Below are 22,342 nucleotides of genomic sequence, written 5' to 3' on the forward strand. Positions count from 1 at the left end.
CTTCACCCACAAGACAGCTGAGCTTCAACACGAAAACACCCGCGTCTTCCTGGAGCTCCTGTCTGTCTCTTTATCGGTTTGTGTGCCTGACTGTCTCTGTGTCTCTATGTCCACCTGTGTATCTGTCTGTCTCTCTGTCTCAATGTTACTATCTCTCTGTCTCAACATCTGTCCTCTGTGTTTGTCTATTTGCCTCTGTCTGTTAATATTCAGTCTGTCTACTGATTAAACTTGACATTTATTGCTTATTAGCTTAATAAGGACTTCGGCCTGACAAAAAATTGCATTTTTTAATCATTTATACTTCTCCAGCATAAAATGTTTTTTCTTTAGAAGTCACTGAACTGGTCAGTTTGTGTATCAGTGTACTTCTCTATCAGTTTGTGTATGTTTCTATCTGTATCAGTGTTTGTCTCTATCAGTTTGTGTATGTTTCTATGTGTATCAGTGCGCGTGGCAGGGAAAGATCTAACTGTCATTAATTTGTGACCCTTGAAGGCACCACCTGCCCCAGGCTCACAAAGATAACCAGCTAGGATGCTGTGTGAGAAGACAATCGAATGTCTGCCTCAGGTCTGAGAATGTTTTCTGAACATTTGACATTCTCTTGGGTTTGTGTCAGTATTAGAAGTACATACATTGTGTTAATTGACTTGGCAGATTGCTTTTGCTGTAGAGAGCTGTGTCAAGGCGCTATATAAAAGTCCTGAAGCTGATGACAACTGAAGCTTCTGTCCTTCCTCACTCCTGTCCTCCTCTTCCTCTCTCAGAGATGGACATGGAGGGCAGATTCCAGCTGGCCGTGCTGCAGGAGGGGCAGAGCTCCCAGGACTGGCTGGAGAGGGAGACAGAGGAGAGGTCCCGCGCGGTGAGACGCTCCTGACAGGACCGCCTGAGTCGTTTGGTTCTGTCTGATTGCTGTGCTGCTAGCGTGTGCGACTGTGTCTGTCTGTGTGTCGGGGCGGCAGGTGAAGGCTGTTTCCCGTGTGCGATCAGAGGCTCCCTGTCTCTCTGCCCAGGGGCGGCAGGACCCCTTCCTGGTGGCAGACCTGGGCGAGGTGGTGCTCCGACACCAGCGCTGGCACGCTGCCCTGCCCCGTGTGCGCCCCTTCTACGCCGTCAAGTGCAACAGCAGCCCGGGAGTGCTGTGGACACTGGCACAGCTGGGGGCCGGCTTTGACTGCGCCAGCCAGGTAACTGGGGACACTGGGAGGACTGGCGTACAGGAGTGTGAGGTGTCTGGGGGGACTGGGGGGTCTAGAAGGACTAGGGGACAGTACTGGGGATCTGGTGGTCTGGGAATTGGGAGAAACTGGAGGAGTGGGGGAACTGGGGGGACTGGGAGGGACTAGGAAACTGGGAGACTGGAGGGACTGAGGGGACTGGGAAATGGGTGTGAGGGCTCTGGGAATTGGGGGAAACTGGAGGACTGGGTTACTGGTATGCTAAGCTACTGAGTTACCGGCAGGAGTGGCAGGACTGTCCTGTTTGACAGGATTTGAAACTCCAGATAATTCTAGCTGCAGGCTTATATAGAACAGCACAGGAGCTGTTTTTTTATTGACCTGATTTGGGTTAATTTGGCTGCACAGCCAGGAGTGGGAGAGATATTTAAACTAGATTAGCTTCAGGTTCAGTGTTTACACACAAAGTGTACCTGAAGCGGTTCTAGTTTTAAATGAATGACAAGCACTGTCACAGTCAAGCTGTGAGACTGAGGATCTGTACACAGGACCCAGGCGGGCGTCTGTGAGGCCCTGTCCGTCCTGACGCCAGTGCAGCTCTGCTCTCATGTGGGGGCCGCCCTCCCCCAGCCTGCAGGCCAGCTGTGTGTGTGGCTGCGCTCAGCTCCGCTGTCCTGCGTGTGTCTCAGGGGGAGATGCAGCTGGTTCTGGCCCTGGGGGTGCCGGCCCACAGGATTGTGTTCGCCCAGCCCTGCAAGCAGCTCTCGCACCTGCAGTTCGCCGCAAAGCACGATGTCCAGCTCGCCACCTTCGACAGCCAGGAGGAGCTGAGACAGGCCGCCCTGCACCACCCCCGCGCACAGTGAGTACAGGGGACGGGCCTCCTGAGCACAGTGAGTACAGGGAACGGGCCTCCTGAGTACAGTGAGTACAGGGGATGGGCCTCCTGAGCACAGTGAGTACAGGGGACGGGCCTCCTGAGCACAGTGAGTACAAGGGACAGGCCTCCTGAGCACAGTGAGTACAGGGGACAAGTCTCCTGAGCACAGTGAGTACAGGGAAAGAGTCACACCTGTATGCAGCCCCTCTCTCACCTGATGTCCACTGACCAAGGCTCCAGAGTCCTGCCCTGTGTGACCTCTTGTAACGAACAGTTCTTTCTGGACCCTATGCAGACGACACAATCCGGGGTAGAGTGAGGAAAACACAGGGAAAAAAGGCATGCAGGAGACGGGAATGAAAACTGGGGGCATGTCCAAAGTGCACAGGTGTCTATGGGGTGAGTCCAGGGCAAACAATCCAAAACAGAGTCCAGTGGGAAAATCCAAGATGAAGGCAAAAGGTCCAAAGCCGGGCGGTCCAAACGAGACTGACGATTAAAAACCAGAGCCGGGTCGGGACCGGCAGGGGAAACAGGAATGGGAACAGGAACTTAAAACCATAACGGAGCCAGGTGCATCCAGGTCCCCAGCTCGCACGATGCAGGAATCAATGCAGAGCCCCGAACAGAGTGGGCGTCTGGCTTTTAAGGTGGGCTGGAAGGAGGCTGGAACGGGGGCAGGTGCACAAAATCAAGTCCGAAGTGAAAGAGCCGGAGCGCCCTTCGTGACACCCCTGTCCTCTGTCCAGGCTGCTGTTGCGGATAGCCACTGACGACTCCACATCCATGTACGGACTGAGTGTGAAATATGGGGCACCACTGGAGGAGTGTGGTCACCTGCTGGAGCTGGCCAGAGAGCTGGGAGTGGAGGTCATCGGGGTCAGGTGAGGAGGCTTGAGTTGTTTTTCCTGGAAAAATAATAGATGTTCAACCTGAATTTAAACTCAGTCAGGTTTGTTGTACTCTTCGTCAGTCATTTCAATGTTAATGCCCAGTAACAGTGTCCAGTGTTAATGCTCAGTGTCCAGAGTTAATTACTAGTGTCAGAGCCCAGTGTCCAGTGTTAATGTTCAGTATCCAGAGTTAATTACTAGTGTCAGAGCTTAGTGTCCAGTGTTCATGCCCAGTAGCAGAGCCCAGTTTCCAGTGTTAATGTTCAGTGTCCAGTGTTCATGCCCAGTACCAGAGCCCAGTGTCCAGTGTCTGTGTCCACTGTCAGTGCCAGAGCCCTGTGACAGTGCCACTATTCTGTGTCTCTGTGTGCTGTGTCTGATCACCAGCTTCCACGTGGGCAGTGGCTGCCAGGACCCACAGGCCTTCAGCCTGGCCATGGCAGATGCCCGCTCCGTCTTCACTCTGGGACAGCAGCTGGGACACAGCATGACACTGCTGGACATCGGGGGCGGCTTCCCTGGGATTGACCACACAGGGGTCACTCTGGAGGAGGTAGGGACAGTCTCAACACTGCTGCACTGCAGTGGGTCAGTCCTGAGCCACACTGAGATGGTCCTGTACAGCACAGAGACCAGAGCCACTGCAGTACAGTCTGATCTGCAGGGCCCATGGGTGTCCAGCAGCCTTCTGGAATCAGTGCTCTGTGTTCCCTCCTTCCTCCTCAGCTTGCTGTGGTGATCAACGCAGCCCTGGAACTCCACTTCCCAGCAGGCAGTGGGGTGGAGGTCATCGCCGAGCCAGGCCGGTACTATGTGACATCGGCCTTCACTCTGGCGGCCAGTGTGATCGGGAAGAAGGAGGTCGCCCTGTGTCTGGGGGGCACAGAGGGTGGGTGTTCCCAGGGGGCAACCCCCCTGCATCATCATGGCAGCAGTCAGGACAGGAGCTCAAACTGCAAACCTGTTTCTCCAGGTTAAAGTTGCTCTGAAAGTGTAACAGCTCCAGAGCACAGAGCTAATATGTCCTCTGACAGGCTGAAGGAACAGAGTCTCTTAAGTCTAAAGGGAGTGTCCCACATTGACAGGCTGAGGGAACGGTGTTGTTTTGGTTGTGAACAGAGAAGACTATGCAGACGTAGAGTGGAGAAAACTACATTTTCCAGGAGGCATTGGGAAGGATGGTTCAAATCATTCCTGGGGTTTGAGGCAAAGCTTTTGTCAAATAGACAAAATATATCACAGAGATATATAACAGAAGTCTTCGGTTTTTTATTCCAGACAGAATCTCAGTTTCATTGTTGGTCTAATTATTTAATTAGCTTCTTTACTGTAATGCTTCTCATAGGTGTTTTGTATCGTAAGTAGATTTTGTAAGTAATTGTAGCTTTATTTAAGGCTTTGACCTGTAGAATCAGTCTTGAAAGAAGTTAAGAAAAACCTGTATATGTCTAATGTAGAAAATCTTAAGATTAAAAGTCTGATTGACTACCCAGGTTGGAACAATACCCAGGAGACAGGAGATGCCGAGGCTGAGTGTCCTCTGGTGTGAACAGTCTCTGCAGACTCAGCTCAGGTCTTTGGTTTGACAGCTGAAGCTTCTCTCTGCAGGCGAGAGACATCTTGTCTACCACATCAACGACGGGATCTTTGGCAGCTTTAACTTCACCAGGTTGGAGAAGGACAAATACGCCCAGCCCAGCCTGCTGTCGGTGAGTCTGGCACCCGGCCCCGTTCACAGGACGTCCCACCGGGGACAGCTGGAGCCCACTGTACCTTCCTATTCCTGCTTCTGTCTAGTTCCAGAGCCAAGCACGGATTTACTGGCACCAATCCCCCAAAATATGAAGTCCCTTGGAAAAGAAAGAGACACTGTAGATGAGCCAATCACATCCCACCTGCGTGGTTTCTGGGAGGTGGGAGGAAATTGAGCAGCTGATCATGACCCACATGGCCAAACAGATAGCATGTAGAATCAGAACCACCTTTAATCGCCAGCATTTCATGCACAAAGAGTTTGGGCTGTGTAGTGTGCTCTCTGAAGGCACCAGTTCTGTAGGGTTTGGGCATTTACGTGGACAATTATTAATTGTAGCCGTAAATCACAAAATGATTCTTTTGATGGCCTTAGAATCCAACCATGCAATATAACTCAAACAACGCACACACACAGGTACTAATACACGAGGATACATTTATTAATACATAGAATATGCATGTAAACCTAACAGATCTTATCGAGAGGGTTATCAGAATACAAAAGATATATATTCATTCAGTTACGAAGAGTTACATATATCAAGAGGACATACGTTCAGTATATCATTCATTTAGACCGTTTCGTAATTGAACTTGGTTACAACTTCTACATTAGATACTCAAAACAAGTACATAACTCTTAGGAATTAAATTGATATCAACTGGTTGGGATAACAATTGAATTCTCGAGCTGTAATGCATTGAAGTTGAACACTCATCCAATCTCTGGGGATTCCGATCTCCTGCGGGCTCTCTGGCTCCGCGCCAGGCTGTGCTGTGCGGCTTGAGACGGTGCGCTGCTGATGCTCACTGACCGGCTAGTTAGTGTTGGCTTTAACTAACAAAGTTTTTGCACAGGAGAAAAGATGACTGTGGGTCCCAGCAAGTCAGGAAGAGGACTGGTTCATTCCTGATGAAGCGCTAGTTCTGAATACTGATTCAGCTGTCCACAGTTCCAACCTGTTCACGAGGCTTGCTGCTGATGCTAACCTCGGGTGTATCCTCTGGTTACTCTCTGGCAACCTCCGCTCTCGATTCTTAGAACAAAGGAAAGTTCTGGCACTCGGACACACTGGCCGTTCCGTGGTTGTCCGGGCTGAGTCTCAGGATGGTCAGGAGGCGCACTGCGAGAATGTCCTGCCCTTGGGAGCCTTTCTGCTCCTGGGCTGTCCTGCCCTGGAATTGTCTCGCACCCCTGGAATTCTCCTTAGAATTCTCTTTAGAATTTCTTAGAATAGTCTCCTACAGGCTCTCTGTGTTGCCTGTTTTTACCTGGAGGAACTTCAGCTCGTTCATTGGCTGAAAGTTTCATGGGCATCAGAGTCCCACGTGGGTTACTGGGCCCTACTTCAGTCCCTGATTGGCTGATCAAGGTGAGATATGAGTCACTTACTCCCGACACTTAGGAATGCAGTCCAGATGTCCATCTGGCACTCCCTAGACAGATAGGCGCCAATGGATGACCATTGATCATGATAGCCAGGCTTAGCTAAGTGCATCCCCATTTGGGAGCTGTCCCTTATCAAAGAAAAACATCTTTAAATCAGCCTGCATGAATAGCTTCTCTGTGGCTACACCACAGAGATGAAGAGAGAGATGGGGCCTCATTTGGGAAAGCACAGCAACACTTAATTCTGTCTTATTAACAAGCATTGCCCCTACATCTGTGTAGTCTGTATTAATTTGGTGTACTTGGTGCTGCAAAACCATTCTACATATACCAAACACAAACGAGACAACAGACATCATATACCTAGGAATTCTGGCTAAGCAAAAAGACAACCCTAGGACAGAAGACGTTCAGGTATCGGTTTGTTCTGGTTTCAATAGACAGTAGTATCTTCCTGAGGGAAGGTTATATGAGAAGTGGTAACCTGGGGGGAGGGTCCTTCCCATTTCTTTGCTCTGGAATGAATTATACAAATCACCATGGAGGGCAGATGACAGCTCTCTTCACAGTGCAAACAGCACACTCCAGTCTGCCTTTGGAGCAGGCTGATGTGTTGTCAAATAAAACAGCTCTAGAGGCAGTCAGAGGCTCTGGAAAACTGTATCAGAATTGGCTGAGAAACACTGAAGGTTTTCAGCTGGTGCAAAATGGACATTTTGTGCTGCGCTGTCTTTGTGGTAGTGATGATATTCACAGCCCATTTAAGGATATTATTATTATAAGTCACAGCCACATCACTGATTAGCAGGGAGAGAGCTTCTGGAGAATGTTCCAGTAGGGAGCTACATCAGCATGCGTGGGCTGCAAAGGAGCAGTTAAAGGTTTATTCCTTTCCTGAAAAGAATGGAATTTTCTTTTGGAAAATATTTCCGTGTTTCTGGCTCTGTGGCTCAGGATCTGCGCCTGTAGCTGGAAGGTTGCCGGTTCAAATCCCACGGCCGGCAGAGGAATCCTACTCCGTTGGGCCCCTGAGCAAGGCCCTTAACCCCAACTGCTCCAGGGGCGCTGTATAAATGGCTGACCCTGCGCTCTGACCCCCAGCTTCTCTCCCCGTCTGTGTGTCTCATGGAGAGCAAGCTGGGCTATGCAAAAAGACAAATTCCAAAATCAAGAAATTTTATCTGCCCAAAATATTGATCTTATAAATCAACCACATTTCTGCTGTTTTAATTGCTCCACGCGGCTGTTGGCACACCACGATACACCAGCTCCCCTCCCTCCCGTACAGGGTCTCATCGTCCTTACTGACGAGACCTACAGGGGTCAGCTGCACTGGAGGAGTCGCTCTCAGTATAAAAGTAGCGGAGTTGTGGGGACACGCGTTCTTGAGCTCCGCCAGTATTCACAAACCAGGCCGAGTGGCACCTGCTGTCTTCTATCTGTGAGAGAGCTGAAAATCCACAGGTCACCACTTATTGTAAATGAGTTCTGCCACTCACAGAACTAAACGAATTTGGTCATTAGTGCCTCAGGATACTATTCTGTATGTTGCAAAATGTATTGAAGGCCCATTTTAACACATCATCCACTGACATGATGGCCCTCTATGCAGACTGTAAAGGGAAGAGATACAAACTCCATACAGACAGGTGCCCCAAGCTGAATTGGAATCCAGAATACAGAGCCTCCATTACTGTCTGCACCTCTGTAGAATAACCTGGGCTCAGTCACAGAGCCTCTATTACTGTCTGCCCCTCTGTAGAATAACCTGGGCTCAGTCACAGAGCCTCCATTACTGTCTGCACCTCTGTAGAATAACCTGGGCTCAGTCACAGAGCCTCTATTACGGTCTGCACCTCTGTAGAATAACCTGGGCTCAGACACGGGGTGTGAATAATTGTGTCTGCAGTGGTCAGGGCTCAGACTGCTGACCCTGAGCTCTGCCCTCTCCCTGAAGCAGCAGGATGGCCGGCCCCTGTACCCCTCCACTGTCTGGGGTCCCACCTGTTGTCCCTATGACCTGCTGAGTACCGACTGGCTGCTGCCGGAGCTGGAGCTGGGAGACTGGCTGCTGTTCTTCGACCACGGGGCCTACTCCATATCCATGGCCTCGCACTTCAACGGGTTCGGCCCTCCCCCTGTCCTCTACACGGTGCCCAGACTGCTGTGGTGAGTCCCTGCAGCCCCGCACTGGGCACTCACAGGCACTACAGCGCAGTGGGGAGGACTGCAGAGCCTTCAGGAGCACTACCAGTGAACCAAGAGAGAGGAGCTCTGCCCCCATTCAGCCTCCCCTCACTCCCACAGCGAGTGGGGTCGCCCAGCCGGGCTGTGTACAGAGCTGCCTGCTGCTTCCTGGCCTGAGCCGCCCGCTCTGACTCCCCTGGGGACCCCGGTCACGACAGCCCTGCTCCCTGCTCCATCACTGAGGCAGCAGAGCTCTCAGAACCGCAGGGACACCAGGAAGTGCTGGACACACTGACGGAGTTTGTCTCCTCTCTCCTTTCCCCTCCAGGAAGTGTCTTCAGAAAAGACAGATGGCCGCCATGGAGCTGAGCAGCCCTGAGATCTGATGGCCTCTGTGCGGCGACTGTGACCCTGTGACCCTGTTCCACACGAACACACAGCAGCTCGTCTCCAGTGTCTTCAACAGGGGCTGAAAGAGACGTTACACACTTGTCATTCATTTGCATTCTTCTGTCTGTCTGAGGGTGGGCTCCCCTAGGTATGGCAGCTGCAGCAGGACAGCAAGCTGAGCTAGAAGCAGAGGGAGGTGTGGTCCAGCACAGCACAGTCATGGCTCAGCCTGGTGAGGGTGAGGCTGTGGTCAAGCACAGTGAAGCTGTAGCTCAGGCCTGGTGAGGGTGAGGCTGTGGTCAAGCACAGTGAAGCTGTGGCTCAGGAGTGGTGAGGGTGAGGCTGTGGTCAAGCACAGTGAAGCTGTGGCTCAGGCCTGGTGAGGGTGAGGGTGTGGTCAGAGGGGCTTGTAACTTTGTGATCAATATTAAAATGCAGGTCTGCTTACCTAGGAGATTCGTTTGTCCCTACCAGTCAGGCTCAAGATCATTCGTGTTTTCCCTCTGGATTTGAAATGTAACTTGTTATTGTCCACCCTGATACTAAATAAAAACTGTCTGTGGCTCTTGTCTGAAGTCGGTGCTGTGGTCTGTTAACACTGTTGACTGTATAGCTCCCCCCTGTGTCAGTGACAGCAGAACTGCACTCAGAGAACTGCTGGTCCTGATGCGACTGGACCGGCGGCGATAGAATTCTGCTCCTTCTCACTCTCTGAGACGAACTGGGTCTCTCAGACAAACAAGATGCACAGTTCAGATTGACACCACCTTCAGCACAACAGAACCAGAACATCAGAACCTGCCTCAGGGCCCAAGTTCATCACACCCTCTCATACCGAGGTCTCATGTTTTTCACCCATAATAATGGTCTTAACAATATCTGAAAATTATGTTGTCAAAATGCAGAAAGACCTTTTACAATAGGAGCAACAGCACAAATACAGTAGAACAGTCTGTTACAATAGGGGCTACAGTCCCAGTGCAGTAGAAAAGTCTGTTACAATAGGGGCTCCACTCCCAGTACAGTAGACCAGTGTGTTACAATAGGAGCTACAGTCCCAGTGCAGTGGAAAAGGTTGTGAAACCTGTTCCAGAGTCCAACCCCAGAGCCATCCAGAAACAGGACTGGACCCCTGCACAGACACACTGACCCTGCAGGACCAGGACTGCACCTCACTGAGGAACACCAGACTTAACAAGACCAATCTCAGACCTGTACCCACTAAAAGAGACAAAGTGACAGCGATCAGTGAGGTAAGATTTGAACCATTTGAGAGCAGTGTCAGAAACTCCAAACACAGTCTCAAGACGAGAAAGTAAGATGTTATGGTCAACAGTGTCAAAAGCAGCACTGAGATCAAGAAGGATGAGTATGGAAAGAGAACCAGAATCAGAAGCTATTAGAAGATCGTTAGTGACTTTGATCAGGGCAGTTTCTGTGCTGTGAAGTTGACGGAAGCCAGATTCGAAAAGGTTGTTTGTCATGAGGTGGTTATGTAACTGAAGTGTGACGGCACGTTCTAGACTTTTAGCAAGAAAGGGTCAGTTGGAGATGGGGCGAAAATTGTTAAGGCTGTCGAGAGCCATGTTAGGCTTTTTTGGCACGGGGGTATTGGCAGCAGTTTTGAGGACCATTGGTACGATGCCAGTGCTCATGGATTCATGTATAATATTGAGGACAATGGGACAGAGAGAAGAGAAACAGGACTGAAATTAAGTGGTGGGAATGGGATCTAAGATAGATATGGTGGGTTTCATGTGTGTAACCAGTTTATTGAGGGATGCTGAGTCAGGAAGAGAGAAGCTGGAGAGAAGGGAACCAGAGAAGTTGGATGAGGAGGGAGGAGGTGTGGGAATGATATGCGTAGTGGAGAGAATGTGATGCCAGATATTGTCGATCTTAGAACTAAAGAAATCTAAGAATGTGTTGCAGAGTTGCGATGAGGCAGGTAATGTGGTGGGGAAGTTTGGCTTGAGCAGTCTGTAGATGGTGGAGAAAAGATGTCTGGGGTTGTTTTGGCGATTTTCAATGATGCGAGAGAAGTAGGTGGATTTAGATTACTCTACAGTAACCTTATATTCAGACAAGTAATCTCTCCAAGCCTGATAATGTACATTTAGGTCAGATAGACGCCACCTACGCTCAAGTTTGCGAGAGGCTGCCTTCATGGATCGCAGATGGTCATTGTACCGGGGGGCAGGGAGAGAGAAGGAGATGGTTTGAGTTTTTAAAGGAACAAAGTTGTCGAGGGTAGATAAAAGAGCACTGTCAAGTAACTGTATTTTGTCCTCTAGAGGGTCAGAGGAAGAGAAACAGGATAAGGAGGACAGAACAGAATTTGCAAACCTTGGGTGATCAATTGATCGCCAGCTGTGGAAATTTACAGAGCGTGGGGGGGAGGTGTTAGAAACAGGTAATTCCAGATTGAAGAGAATGGCTAAGTGGTCAGAGAGGCCTAGATCAAGGGGAGAGCAGTGGGAGACAAGAGTCATTTGCAATAGTTAAATCTAGGGTGTGTCCTTTGTTCTGTGTAGGGGTACAAACAAACTGAGTAAGATCAAAGCATCCCAATAGAGAAAGGAAATCTTTAGCCAGACTGGAAGACCTTGAATCGATCTGTATATTAAAGTCCCCTAGAATAAGGATCCTTTTAAACTTAAGGCATAAAAATGAGAGAATATCAGCAAACTCACCTAAGAAGGCTCCACTGGGTCTGGGTGGTCTATAAACTTTGGCAATAATAGTAGATTGGGTGATAGAAACATTTAAAACAAGGCACTCAGAAGAAGAGAGAGGAGGTATAGTAATAGGACTTAGATTGTAAAAATGTTACGCCCCAACGAGCTCCAGCACTACCGCATTAGCTCCACCAATTGCCAATGCGCATTCTGCACATGCTGGAGACTCATGGGGCCATCCTCAACGAGGTCAGGCCGATTGGGGAACATCGTACAGTATTTAAGCCCTGAGGAATCATTCCTCAGGGCTTAGACATTGAGTCACTAACCCTGCTTTGAGTTTGTCTCAGTTTCAGGTTCTCAGAAGTATTTCTCAGTAGTCTTCAGTCTTCTCATTGAGTAAATTATCTTGATTGCTGCATATCCTGGCTCATTGACTCTAATTTTCACTGAGCCTGTTTCAACAACTTGTCGGGTGCAGCGTAACAAAAGGTTGTAAATAACAATGATGGGATCTGGGGGTCTGGTAATTGGGAGAAACTGGAGGACTGGTTTACAGGTATGCTAAGATACTGAGTTTCCCGACAGGAGTGGCAGGACTGTCCTGTTTGGCAGGATTTGAAACTCCAGATCGTTCTACCTGTAGGCTCAGGTAGAACAGCACAGGAGCTGAGAGGGTTTGGGTTAATTTGGCTGCACAGCCAGGAGTGGGAGAGATATATTTAAACTAGATTTGCTTCAGGTTCAGTGTTTACACACAGCATGATGTCCAGCTCGCCACCTTCGACAGCCAGGAGGAGCTGAGACAGGCCGCCCTGCACCACCCCCGCGCACAGTGTGTACAGGGGACGGGCCTCCTGAGCACAGTGTGTACAGGGGACGGGCCTCCTGAGCACAGTGTGTACAGGGGACGGGCCTCCTGAGCACAGTGTGTACAGGGGACGGGCCTCCTGAGCACAGTGAGTAAAGGGGACAGGCCTCCTGGGCACAGTGAGTGCAGTAGAACAGTCTGTTACAATAGGAGCTACAGTCCCAGTGTGGATAAACAGTCCTGTTACAATAGGAGATGGTCCCAGTACAGTGGGAAAAGCCCTCCAGAACCAGGACTGGACCCCCTGCACAGACACACTGACCCTGCAGGACCAGGACTGCACCTCACAGACTAAATGACCCTTCAGACCTAGACAGTCTTACATAAAACAACAGACCAGAAACAAGTTAAGGTCCACAGACAGCTGTATAAAAGCCTCTGAAAGATTAAATCCCTCAACGTTTTAACTTGCTAGGTCACTGAGCACACTGGGGTCACTCTGGGTACATGCAGGTGTCCGGCACAGCTGACCACTGTAGGTGACGCAGCAGTCACTGTGACTGGACAGTGTCCTGACCTGCTGTCCCTCAGGGAGAAACTACTGTCACGTGAAAATGTCTCTCAAATTAATATCCTGATGAATCAGTAACTTCTTGCAAAACGAAACAACAGATGACCTGCAGGGTTCTGTATCTACACAAACACCTCTAGACAAGCCCTCAGGTTATTAGTCCTCTGTGTACAAGGTTGAGGAATAAAAAAATACTCCATAAGGACCTCCAACACCTTAACCACCAACCAAACACATGAAGGTTTCCTCCATTCTCTCTATTTGAATATTAATTGAGACACACAAACTCTCTGAACTGGGGAGATATCCCCTCCCAGTTAATTACTCTTGCACACTCTCCAAGGCTCCAGGGACAGTATAAGTAGCCCACAGTCCCACCCTGACAGAGGTAGTGAGGCAAACTCCTTCGGTCACTGAGGACAGCAGAGCGCAGCAGGTGAGAGACTTTCACCCACAACACAACTGAGCTTCAACACGAAAACTCCTGAGTGTTCCTGGAGCTCCTGTCTGTCTCTTTATCGGTTTGTGTGCCTGACTGTCTCCGTCTCCCTGTCTGTCTCTGTTTGTGCATCTGTCTCTGTCTTTCTCACTGTCTGTGTTACTGTCTCCTTCTGACTCTTTGTCTGTGTATCTGTCTCTGTCTCTGTCTGCATCTCACTGTCTGTCTCTCTATCTGTATATCTGTTGGTTTCACTGTCTGTCTGTCTGTATCTGATTCAGAGAGCTGTGTCAAGGTGCTATATAAAAGTCCTGAAGCTGATGACAACTGAAGCTTCTGTCCTTCCTCACCCCTGTCCTCCTCTTCCTCTCTCAGAGATGGACGTGGAGGGCAGATTCCAGCTGGCCGTGCTGCAGGAGGGGCAGAGCTCCCAGGACTGGCTGGAGAGGGAGACAGAGGAGAGGTCCCGCGCGGTGAGACGCTCCTGACAGGACCGCCTGAGTCGTTTGGTTCTGTCTGATTGCTGTGCTGCTAGCGTGTGCGACTGTGTCTGTCTGTGTGTCGGGGCGGCAGGTGAAGGCTGCTTCCCGTGTGCGATCAGAGGCTCCCTGTCTCTCTGCCCAGGGGCGGCAGGACCCCTTCCTGGTGGCAGACCTGGGTGAGGTGGTGCTCCGACACCAGCGCTGGCACACTGCCCTGCCCCGTGTGCGCCCCTTCTACGCCGTCAAGTGCAACAGCAGCCCGGGAGTGCTGTGGACACTGGCACAGCTGGGGGCCGGCTTTGACTGCGCCAGCCAGGTAACTGGGGACTGGGAGACTGGGGAGACTTGAGGGACTGAGAGGACTGGGGGACGGGGGTGTGAGGGGTCTGGGGGGACTGGGGGGTCTGGGAGGACTACGGGACAGTATTGGGGATCAGGGGGTCTGGGAATTGGGAGAAACTGGAGGGCTGGTTTACAGGTATGCTAAGATACTGAGTTTATCGACAGGAGTGGCAGGGCTGTCCTGTTGGACAGGATTTGAAACTCCAGATCATTCTAGCTGCAGGCTTATTTAGAACAGCACAGGAGCTATTTTTTCAATGACCTGATTTGGGTTAATTTGGCTGCACAGCCAGGAGTGGGAGAGATATTTAAACTAGATTAGCTTCAGGTTCAGTGTTTACACACAAAGTGTACCTGAAGCGGTTCTAGTTTTAAATGAATGACAAGCACTGTCACAGTCAAGCTGTGAGACTGAGGACCCAGGCGGGCGTCTGTGAGGCCCTGTCCGTCCTGACGCCAGTGCAGCTCTGCTCTCATGTGGGGGCCGCCCTCCCCCAGCCTGCAGGCCAGCTGTGTGTGTGGCTGCGCTCAGCTCCGCTGTCCTGCGTGTGTCTCAGGCGGAGATGCAGCTGGTTCTAGCCCTGGGGGTGCCGGCCCACAGGATTGTGTTCGCCCAGCCCTGCAAGCAGCTCTCGCACCTGCAGTTCGCCGCAAAGCACGATGTCCAGCTCGCCACCTTCGACAGCCAGGAGGAGCTTAGACAGGCCGCCCTGCACCACCCCCGCGCACAGTGAGTACAGGGGACGGGCCTCCTGAGCACAGTGAGTACAGGGGACAGGCCTCCTGAGCACAGTGAGTACAGGGGACGGGCCTCCTGAGCACAGCGAGTATAGGGGACAGGCCTCCTGAGCACAGTGTGTACAGGGGATGGGCCTCCTGAGCACAGTGAGTACAAGGGACAGGCCTCCTGAGCACAGCGAGTACAGGGGACGGGCCTCCTGAGCACAGTGAGTACAGGGGACGGGCCTCCTGAGCACAGTGAGTACAGGGGACGGGCCTCCTGAGCAAAGTGAGTACAGGAGACGGGCCTCCTGAGCACAATGAGGACAGGACACAGGCCTCCTGAGCACAGTGAGGACAGGACACAGGCCTCCTGAGCACAGTGAGGACAGGACACAGGCCTCCTGAGCACAGTGAGGACAGGGGACGGGCCTCCTGAGCACAGTGAGGACAGGGGACGGGCCTCCTGAGCACAGTGAGTACAGGGGAAGGGCCTCCTGAGCACAGTGAGTACAGGGGACGGGCCTCCTGTGCACAGTGAGGACAGGGGACGGGCCTCCTGTGCACAGTGAGGACAGGGGACGGGCCTCCTGAGCACAGTGAGTACAGGGGACGGGCCTCCTGAGCAAAGTGAGTACAGGAGACGGGCCTCCTGAGCACAGTGAGGACAGGACACGGGCCTCCTGAGCACAGTGAGGACAGGGGACGGGCCTCCTGAGCACAGTGAGTACAGGGGACGGGCCTCCTGAGCACAGTGAGTACAGGGGAAGGGCCTCCTGAGCACAGTGAGTACAGGGGATGGGCCTCCTGAGCCCTGAGAGTAAAGTGTAAGATTATAATGAACTTTCTGGTTACCTGATATGTATATGCCTATATGTTTATGTTATAGACATACTGTCAGACTGCACACCTGTATATACATACAATCACTGCATGCATTTTTATAGAGATACCGTCATGCTGTACCCTGTATATCTACTGCCTGCTGCTTTCGCATTCCAGCCATGTTAACGCCTCCTGTTATCTCACAGTGTCAGAATCAAAGGGCTCAGAGTCTCTCAGTGTCAGCGCTGTCCTTGATTCTGTAGGCGGTTCCGATCCCCGTGAGCTCCTGGGGAGACTCCTGACGCAGTAGAAGCTCCTGCGGTGGCGGGCGTCTCCAGCTGCTGAGAGACATCCTCCCTGTGTCTTGTTTCAGGATGCTGCTGAGGATCAGCGTCCAGGACTCCAGCTGCGTTGTGTCCCTGAAGGACAAGTTTGGGGTGCCTCTGTGGGAGAGCCGATGTCTGCTGGAGATCGCCAGGGAGCTGGGGGTTAGGGTGGTTGGGGTGAGGTAAGAAGTGTCCCAGCACTGTGGTGGGGGATAATACCCTTATAGCTGCTGCAGCTCAATTCAAGTAAGAAATGGCTCCTATTTGTGCCCCAGCTTCCACGTGGGCAGTGGCTGCCAGGACCCACAGGCCTTCAGCCTGGCCATCGCAGATGCCCGCTCCGTCTTCAATCTGGGACAGCAGCTGGGACACAGCATGACACTGCTGGACATCGGGGGTGGCTTCCCTGGGATTGACCACACAGGGGTCACTCTGGAGGAGGTAGGGACAGTCTCAACACTGCTGCACTGCAGTGGGTCAGTCCTGAGCCACACTGAGATGGTCCTGTACAGCACAGAGACCAGAGACACTGCAGTACAGTCTGATCTGCAGGGCCCATGGGTCTCCAGCAGCCTTCAGGAATCAGTGCTCTGTGTTCCCTCCTTCCTCCTCAGCTTGCTGTGGTGATCAACGCAGCCCTGGAGCTCCACTTCCCAGCAGGCAGTGGGGTGGAGGTCATCGCCGAGCCAGGCCGGTACTACGTGACATCGGCCTTCACTCTGGCGGCCAGCGTGATCGGAAAGAAGGAGGTCACCCCAAGCCCAGAGTCCGCTAGGGGTGAGCCTGTCCAGAGGGTTAGGTTTCTACTTCCCAGCAGGGAACGAGCAGCTGGAGTCCATGTGAGGGGGCAAACATGTCGTCTGTAGAGGAGCACGGAGCTTTGCAAGTTGTCCAGTTCTTTGCAAGCTGTTGTGAAAAACTCTGCTTTACATTTCCTGTTTTTCCTTTTTTCTCTGTACTTCTTTTCCAGAGGAGAAGAAGATGTTTTATTACATCAGTGATGGATTCCACGGCTCCTTTAACTTTATTCACTTAGATGGTGGCAGGTACATTCAGCCCTGCGCAATGAAAGTGAGTGTTTTTGCAGGCTTTCAGCATGAACCTTCTGTCAGCCCTGAGGCCCTGAGCTTAGTAGTGTAGCTTTAATTATTTTACTGGTGTTATAGTGGGCTGTATAGTATAACAACAGTTATTACACAACTGTGAGCAGTAGAACTGTCTAGTTTTACTTATCACTCTTAATGCAAGAAACAGATTTTCATTGCCCTTTTCACAGACAGCTGACTGTGGTCTCCTCTCTTCCTACAGAAGCATGACAGCCAGGCCCTGCAGGTCTGCACAATCTGGGGTCCCACCTGCTCCCCTCTTGACCTGATTGGCAGAGACTGGCTGCTGCCGGAGCTGGAGCTGGGAGACTGGCTGCTGTTCTTCGACCATGGGGCCTACTCCATATCCATGGCCTCGCACTTCAACGGGTTCGGCCCTCCCCCTGTCCTCTACACGGTGCCCAGACTGCTGTGGTGAGTCCCCTCCCACCAGCAGAACAAGCCGGGCAGGATCAGTTGAATGTGTCCAGAGGGGGTCTTCTGCCCAGTGCGGTCCTGCTCGTGTGCTAATCCCGTTCTTTTATTTCCAGGGAATACCTGCAGAAAGCTGGGGAAGAGCGTAACATATGAGCCCGCAGTCCTGGAGCTTGTACCCGGCTGAGAAGTCAGTCAGGATGTTCCAATCTTGAAATGGAGCTCTTGATTCTGTTCAGTTTGCTGTGTTCGTCTGTGTGTTCTTTCACAGTAAAGTGCCCTGAGATCATGTCTCATGACAGGTGCTGCACAAGATTAAAATTCTTACTGACGTAAAATTCTTGGTGCTGCCTTGGTGATCACTTTGTGTTCAGCTGGGAGAGAGGCTTGGGTCATGGATGCTGGGAGGGGGAGCAGAGAAGCAGAGGAGGCCGCAGACCCAGGAAGGACAGAGAGTGAAACCAGACAGGCAGGGAGAGGTGACAGGAGGTACCGGTCGATCCCTCATGACCACATGGACAGAGAGATAGAAGCAGGGATCGAGATGCACTTTCTGCTGCACCGTGAGAAATACTTTGAGATTGGTCAAACACTCTTCCCCAAAATAACACACCTCATTCCAGAATCCCCACACTTGCCACAATCAGAAAGGCTCCCAATCCCACTGGAGGTGGAACTCCAAAAGGGCTTTAGCCCAGTGTGTGATCTCCTGTCCCAGCCTGAGGAACTGACAGTGAGCCTGTCTCTCAATAATAATAATACAGTGTGTGATCTCCAGTCCCAGCCTGAGGAACAGACAGTGAGCCTGTCTCTCAATAATAATAATACAGTGTGTGATCTCCTGTCCCAGCCTGAGGAACAGACAGTGAGCCTGTCTCTCAATAATAATACTACAGTGTGTGATCTCCAGTCCCAGCCTGAGGAACATACAGTGAGCCTGTCTCTCAATAATAATAATAATAATAATAATAATAATAATAATAATACAGTGTGTGATCTCCTGTCCCAGCCTGAGGAACAGACAGTGAGCCTGTCTCTCAATAATAATAATACAGTGTGTGATCTCCTGTCCCAGCCTGAGGAACAGTGTGTCTGTCTCTCAATAATAATAATACAGTGTGTGATCTCCTGTCCCAGCCTGAGGAACAGACAGTGAGCCTGTCTCCCAATAATAATAATACAGTGTGTGATCTCCTGCCCCAGCCTGAGGAACAGACAGTGAGCCTGTCTCTCAATAATAATACTACAGTGTGTGATCTCCAGTCCCAGCCTGAGGAACAGTGAGCCTGTCTCTCAATAATAATAATACAGTGTGTGATCTCCTGTCCCAGCCTGAGGAACAGACAGTGAGCCTGTCTCTCAATAATAATAATACTGTGTGATCTCCTGTCCCAGCCTGAGGAACAGACAGGGAGCCTGTCTCTCAATAATAATAATACAGTGTGTGATCTCCTGTCCCAGCCTGAGGAACAGACAGTGAGCCTGTCTCTCAATAATAATACTACAGTGTGTGATCTCCAGTCCCAGCCTGAGGAACAGACAGTGAACCTGTCTCTCAATAATAATAATACAGTGTGTGATCTCCTGTCCCAGCCTGAGGAACAGACAGTGAGCCTGTCTCTCAATAATAATAATACAGTGTGTGATCTCCTGTCCCAGCCTGAGGAACAGACAGTGAGCCTGTCTCTCAATAATAATAATACTGTGTGATCTCCTGTCCCAGCCTGAGGAACAGACAGTGAGCCCGTCTCTCAATAATAATAATACAGTGTGTGATCTCCTGTCCCAGCCTGAGGAACAGACAGTGAGCCTGTCTCTCAATAATAATAATACAGTGTGTGATCTCCAGTCCCAGCCTGAGGAACATACAGTGAGCCTGTCTCTCAATAATAATACTACAGTGTGTGATCTCCAGTCCCAGCCTGAGGAACAGTGTGTCTGTCTCTCGATAATGTTTTATGTGTTGTATGTAAATGTCCAGTGTTTTTGCTGTGTTAATTGTATACGCTTTTATGGCAGCCGTGTAATTATTCGGCTGTGCCAAGCTCTTTGAATCTGCAAGAGGAGGAGGGTGACGGGGCAGGGAGAGGGAGAGAGAGGAGGAGGAGGGTGACGGGGCAGGGAGAGGGAGAGAGAGGAGGAGGAGGGTGACGGGAGAGGGAGAGAGGAGGAGGAGGGTGACGGGGCAGGGAGAGGGAGAGAGAGGAGGAGGAGGAGGAGGGTGACAGGAGAGGGAGAGAGAGGAGGAGGGTGACGGGGCAGGGAGAGGGAGAGAGAGGAGGAGGAGGGTGACGGGAGAGGGAGAGAGAGGAGGAGGAGGGTGACGGGGCAGGGAGAGGGAGAGAGAGGAGGGTGATGGGAGAGGGAGAGAGAGGAGGAGGAGGGTGACGGAGCAGGGAGAGGGAGAGAGGAGGAGGAGGGTGATGGGAGAGGGAGAGAGGAGGAGGAGGGTGATGGGAGAGGGAGAGAGAGGAGGAGGAGGGTGACGGGAGAGGGAGAGAGAGGAGGAGGAGGGTGACGGAGCAGGGAGAGGGAGAGAGGAGGAGGAGGGTGATGGGAGAGGGAGAGAGGAGGAGGAGGGTGATGGGAGAGGGAGAGAGGAGGAGGAGGGTGACGGGAGAGGGAGAGGGAGAGTGGAGGAGGAGGGTGATGGGAGAGGGAGAGAGGAGGAGGAGGGTGACGGGGCAGGGAGAGGGAGAGAGAGGAGGAGGAGGGTGACGGGGCAGGGAGAGGGAGAGAGAGGAGGAGGAGGGTGATGGGAGAGGGAGAGAGAGGAGGAGGAGGGTGACGGGAGAGGGAGAGAGAGGAGGAGGAGGGTGACGGGGCAGGGAGAGAGAGAGAGAGGAGGAGGAGGGTGACGGGAGAGGGAGAGAGAGGAGGAGGAGGGTGACGGGAGAGGGAGAGAGAGGAGGAGGAGGGTGACGGGGCAGGGAGAGAGAGAGAGGAGGAGGAGGGTGATGGGAGAGGGAGAGAGAGGAGGAGGAGGGTGACGGGAGAGGGAGAGAGAGGAGGAGGAGGGTGACGGGGCAGGGAGAGAGAGAGAGAGGAGGAGGAGGGTGACGGGAGAGGGAGAGAGAGGAGGAGGAGGGTGACGGAGCAGGGAGAGGGAGAGAGGAGGAGGAGGGTGATGGGAGAGGGAGAGAGGAGGAGGAGGGTGATGGGAGAGGGAGAGAGGAGGAGGAGGGTGACGGGAGAGGGAGAGGGAGAGTGGAGGAGGAGGGTGATGGGAGAGGGAGAGAGGAGGAGGAGGGTGACGGGGCAGGGAGAGGGAGAGAGAGGAGGAGGAGGGTGACGGGGCAGGGAGAGGGAGAGAGAGGAGGAGGAGGGTGATGGGAGAGGGAGAGAGAGGAGGAGGAGGGTGACGGGAGAGGGAGAGAGAGGAGGAGGAGGGTGACGGGGCAGGGAGAGAGAGAGAGAGGAGGAGGAGGGTGACGGGAGAGGGAGAGAGAGGAGGAGGAGGGTGACGGAGCAGGGAGAGGGAGAGAGGAGGAGGAGGGTGATGGGAGAGGGAGAGAGGAGGAGGAGGGTGATGGGAGAGGGAGAGAGGAGGAGGAGGGTGACGGGAGAGGGAGAGGGAGAGTGGAGGAGGAGGGTGATGGGAGAGGGAGAGAGGAGGAGGAGGGTGACGGGGCAGGGAGAGGGAGAGAGAGGAGGAGGAGGGTGACGGGGCAGGGAGAGGGAGAGAGAGGAGGAGGAGGGTGACGGGAGAGGGAGAGAGAGGAGGAGGAGGGTGACGGAGCAGGGAGAGGGAGAGAGGAGGAGGGTGACGGGAGAGGGAGAGAGAGGAGAAGGAGGGTGACGGGAGAGGGAGAGAGAGGAGGAGGAGGGTGACGGGGCAGGGAGAGGGAGAGAGAGGAGGAGGAGGGTGACGGGAGAGGGAGAGAGAGGAGGAGGAGGGTGACGGAGCAGGGAGAGGGAGAGAGGAGGAGGAGGGTGATGGGAGAGGGAGAGAGAGGAGAAGGAGGGTGACGGGAGAGGGAGAGAGAGGAGGAGGAGGGTGACGGAGCAGGGAGAGGGAGAGAGGAGGAGGAGGGTGATGGGAGAGGGAGAGAGGAGGAGGAGGGTGATGGGAGAGGGAGAGAGGAGGAGGAGGGTGACGGGAGAGGGAGAGGGAGAGTGGAGGAGGAGGGTGACGGGAGAGGGACAGAGAGGAGGAGGAGGAGGGTGATGGGAGGAGGATGGTGACGGGAGAGGGAGAGAGGAGGAGAGTGACAGGGAGCGCTAGATGAAGAGCACCAGATCTCTACAGGTGGCGTGGGACAAGGCGGCGAGGATGCTGGCGTAGACGACGTCGGGGGACTGCGAGGCGTCCATGGCGGTGTGGAGCTGCCGCGCGCGGTAGTACTGCACCAGCGGGGCGGTCTGGGAGTGGTAGGCCGAGAGGCGCGAGCGCAGAGTCAGGGGATCTCCCGTCACCTGGGAGAGACAGGGAATCCCACAGGAGCTGAAAGAGCTGCTGGACGGAGCAGAGGAATGATGCAGTAATATTGTCTCCCAGGGCAAGATCCCCTCTCCTCAGTCTCTGTGGGCATTTACATGAAAATGGATGTAAACTCTGTGTCCTGACCTTCTCCCTCACATAGGTCACACACCTACACATTTACATGTGTACACACACTCACACAAGCACACACACATGCTCTCTGGCATATCTCCGAGGCTCCAGGGACAGTATAAGTAGCCCACAATCCCACCCTGACAGAGGCAGTGAGGGAAACTCCTTCGGTCACTGAGGACAGCAGAGCGCAGCAGGTGAGAGACCTTCACCCACAAGACAGCTGAGCTTCAACACGAAAACACCCGCGTCTTCCTGGAGCTCCTGTCTGTCTCTTTATCGGTTTGTGTGCCTGACTGTCTCTGTGTCTCTATGTCCACCTGTGTATCTGTCTGTCTCTCTGTCTCAATGTTACTATCTCTCTGTCTCAACATCTGTCCTCTGTGTTTGTCTA

The 22,342-nt window shown here is 52.5% G+C and overlaps 2 protein-coding genes across 2 annotated transcripts; both read left to right on the top strand.

Annotated features, from left to right (window-relative positions):
* Positions 1 to 772: 772 nt before the first annotated feature.
* On the top strand, positions 773 to 8,675 carry LOC148820340 (antizyme inhibitor 2-like). Its single transcript, XM_088932640.1, has 9 exons — positions 773 to 868; positions 1,020 to 1,193; positions 1,874 to 2,046; positions 2,814 to 2,948; positions 3,345 to 3,510; positions 3,684 to 3,846; positions 4,566 to 4,666; positions 8,060 to 8,271; positions 8,618 to 8,675. Exons 1-9 carry the CDS (start codon positions 773 to 775, stop codon positions 8,673 to 8,675), a joined length of 1,278 nt encoding a protein of 425 aa, XP_088788766.1.
* Positions 8,676 to 13,555: 4,880 nt separating this feature from the next.
* LOC148820341 (ornithine decarboxylase-like) lies at positions 13,556 to 17,549 on the top strand. Its single transcript, XM_088932377.1, has 9 exons — positions 13,556 to 13,651; positions 13,803 to 13,976; positions 14,560 to 14,732; positions 15,921 to 16,055; positions 16,149 to 16,314; positions 16,488 to 16,650; positions 16,844 to 16,944; positions 17,182 to 17,393; positions 17,510 to 17,549. Exons 1-9 carry the CDS (start codon positions 13,556 to 13,558, stop codon positions 17,547 to 17,549), a joined length of 1,260 nt encoding a protein of 419 aa, XP_088788503.1.
* Positions 17,550 to 22,342: the final 4,793 nt, after the last annotated feature.

This window comes from Atractosteus spatula, chromosome 14 (assembly GCF_055471065.1).
Source record: "Atractosteus spatula isolate fAtrSpa1 chromosome 14, fAtrSpa1.hap1, whole genome shotgun sequence".
NCBI classification, from domain to species: domain Eukaryota; kingdom Metazoa; phylum Chordata; class Actinopteri; order Semionotiformes; family Lepisosteidae; genus Atractosteus; species Atractosteus spatula.

What these genes read in the sequence shown, in the direction of transcription:
- LOC148820340 (XM_088932640.1), top strand. Translation starts at nt 773, where the DNA reads ATGGACATGGAGGGCAGATTCCAGCTGGCCGTGCTGCAGGAGGGGCAG. An exon ending in CAGAGGAGAGGTCCCGCGCG is followed by an intron (nt 869 to 1,019) that starts GTGAGACGCTCC and finishes CTCTCTGCCCAG; the next exon opens with GGGCGGCAGGACCCCTTCCT. An exon ending in GCTTTGACTGCGCCAGCCAG is followed by an intron (nt 1,194 to 1,873) that starts GTAACTGGGGAC and finishes CGTGTGTCTCAG; the next exon opens with GGGGAGATGCAGCTGGTTCT.
- LOC148820341 (XM_088932377.1), top strand. Translation starts at nt 13,556, where the DNA reads ATGGACGTGGAGGGCAGATTCCAGCTGGCCGTGCTGCAGGAGGGGCAG. An exon ending in TTCAGCCCTGCGCAATGAAA is followed by an intron (nt 16,945 to 17,181) that starts GTGAGTGTTTTT and finishes CTCTTCCTACAG; the next exon opens with AAGCATGACAGCCAGGCCCT. An exon ending in ACGGTGCCCAGACTGCTGTG is followed by an intron (nt 17,394 to 17,509) that starts GTGAGTCCCCTC and finishes TTTTATTTCCAG; the next exon opens with GGAATACCTGCAGAAAGCTG.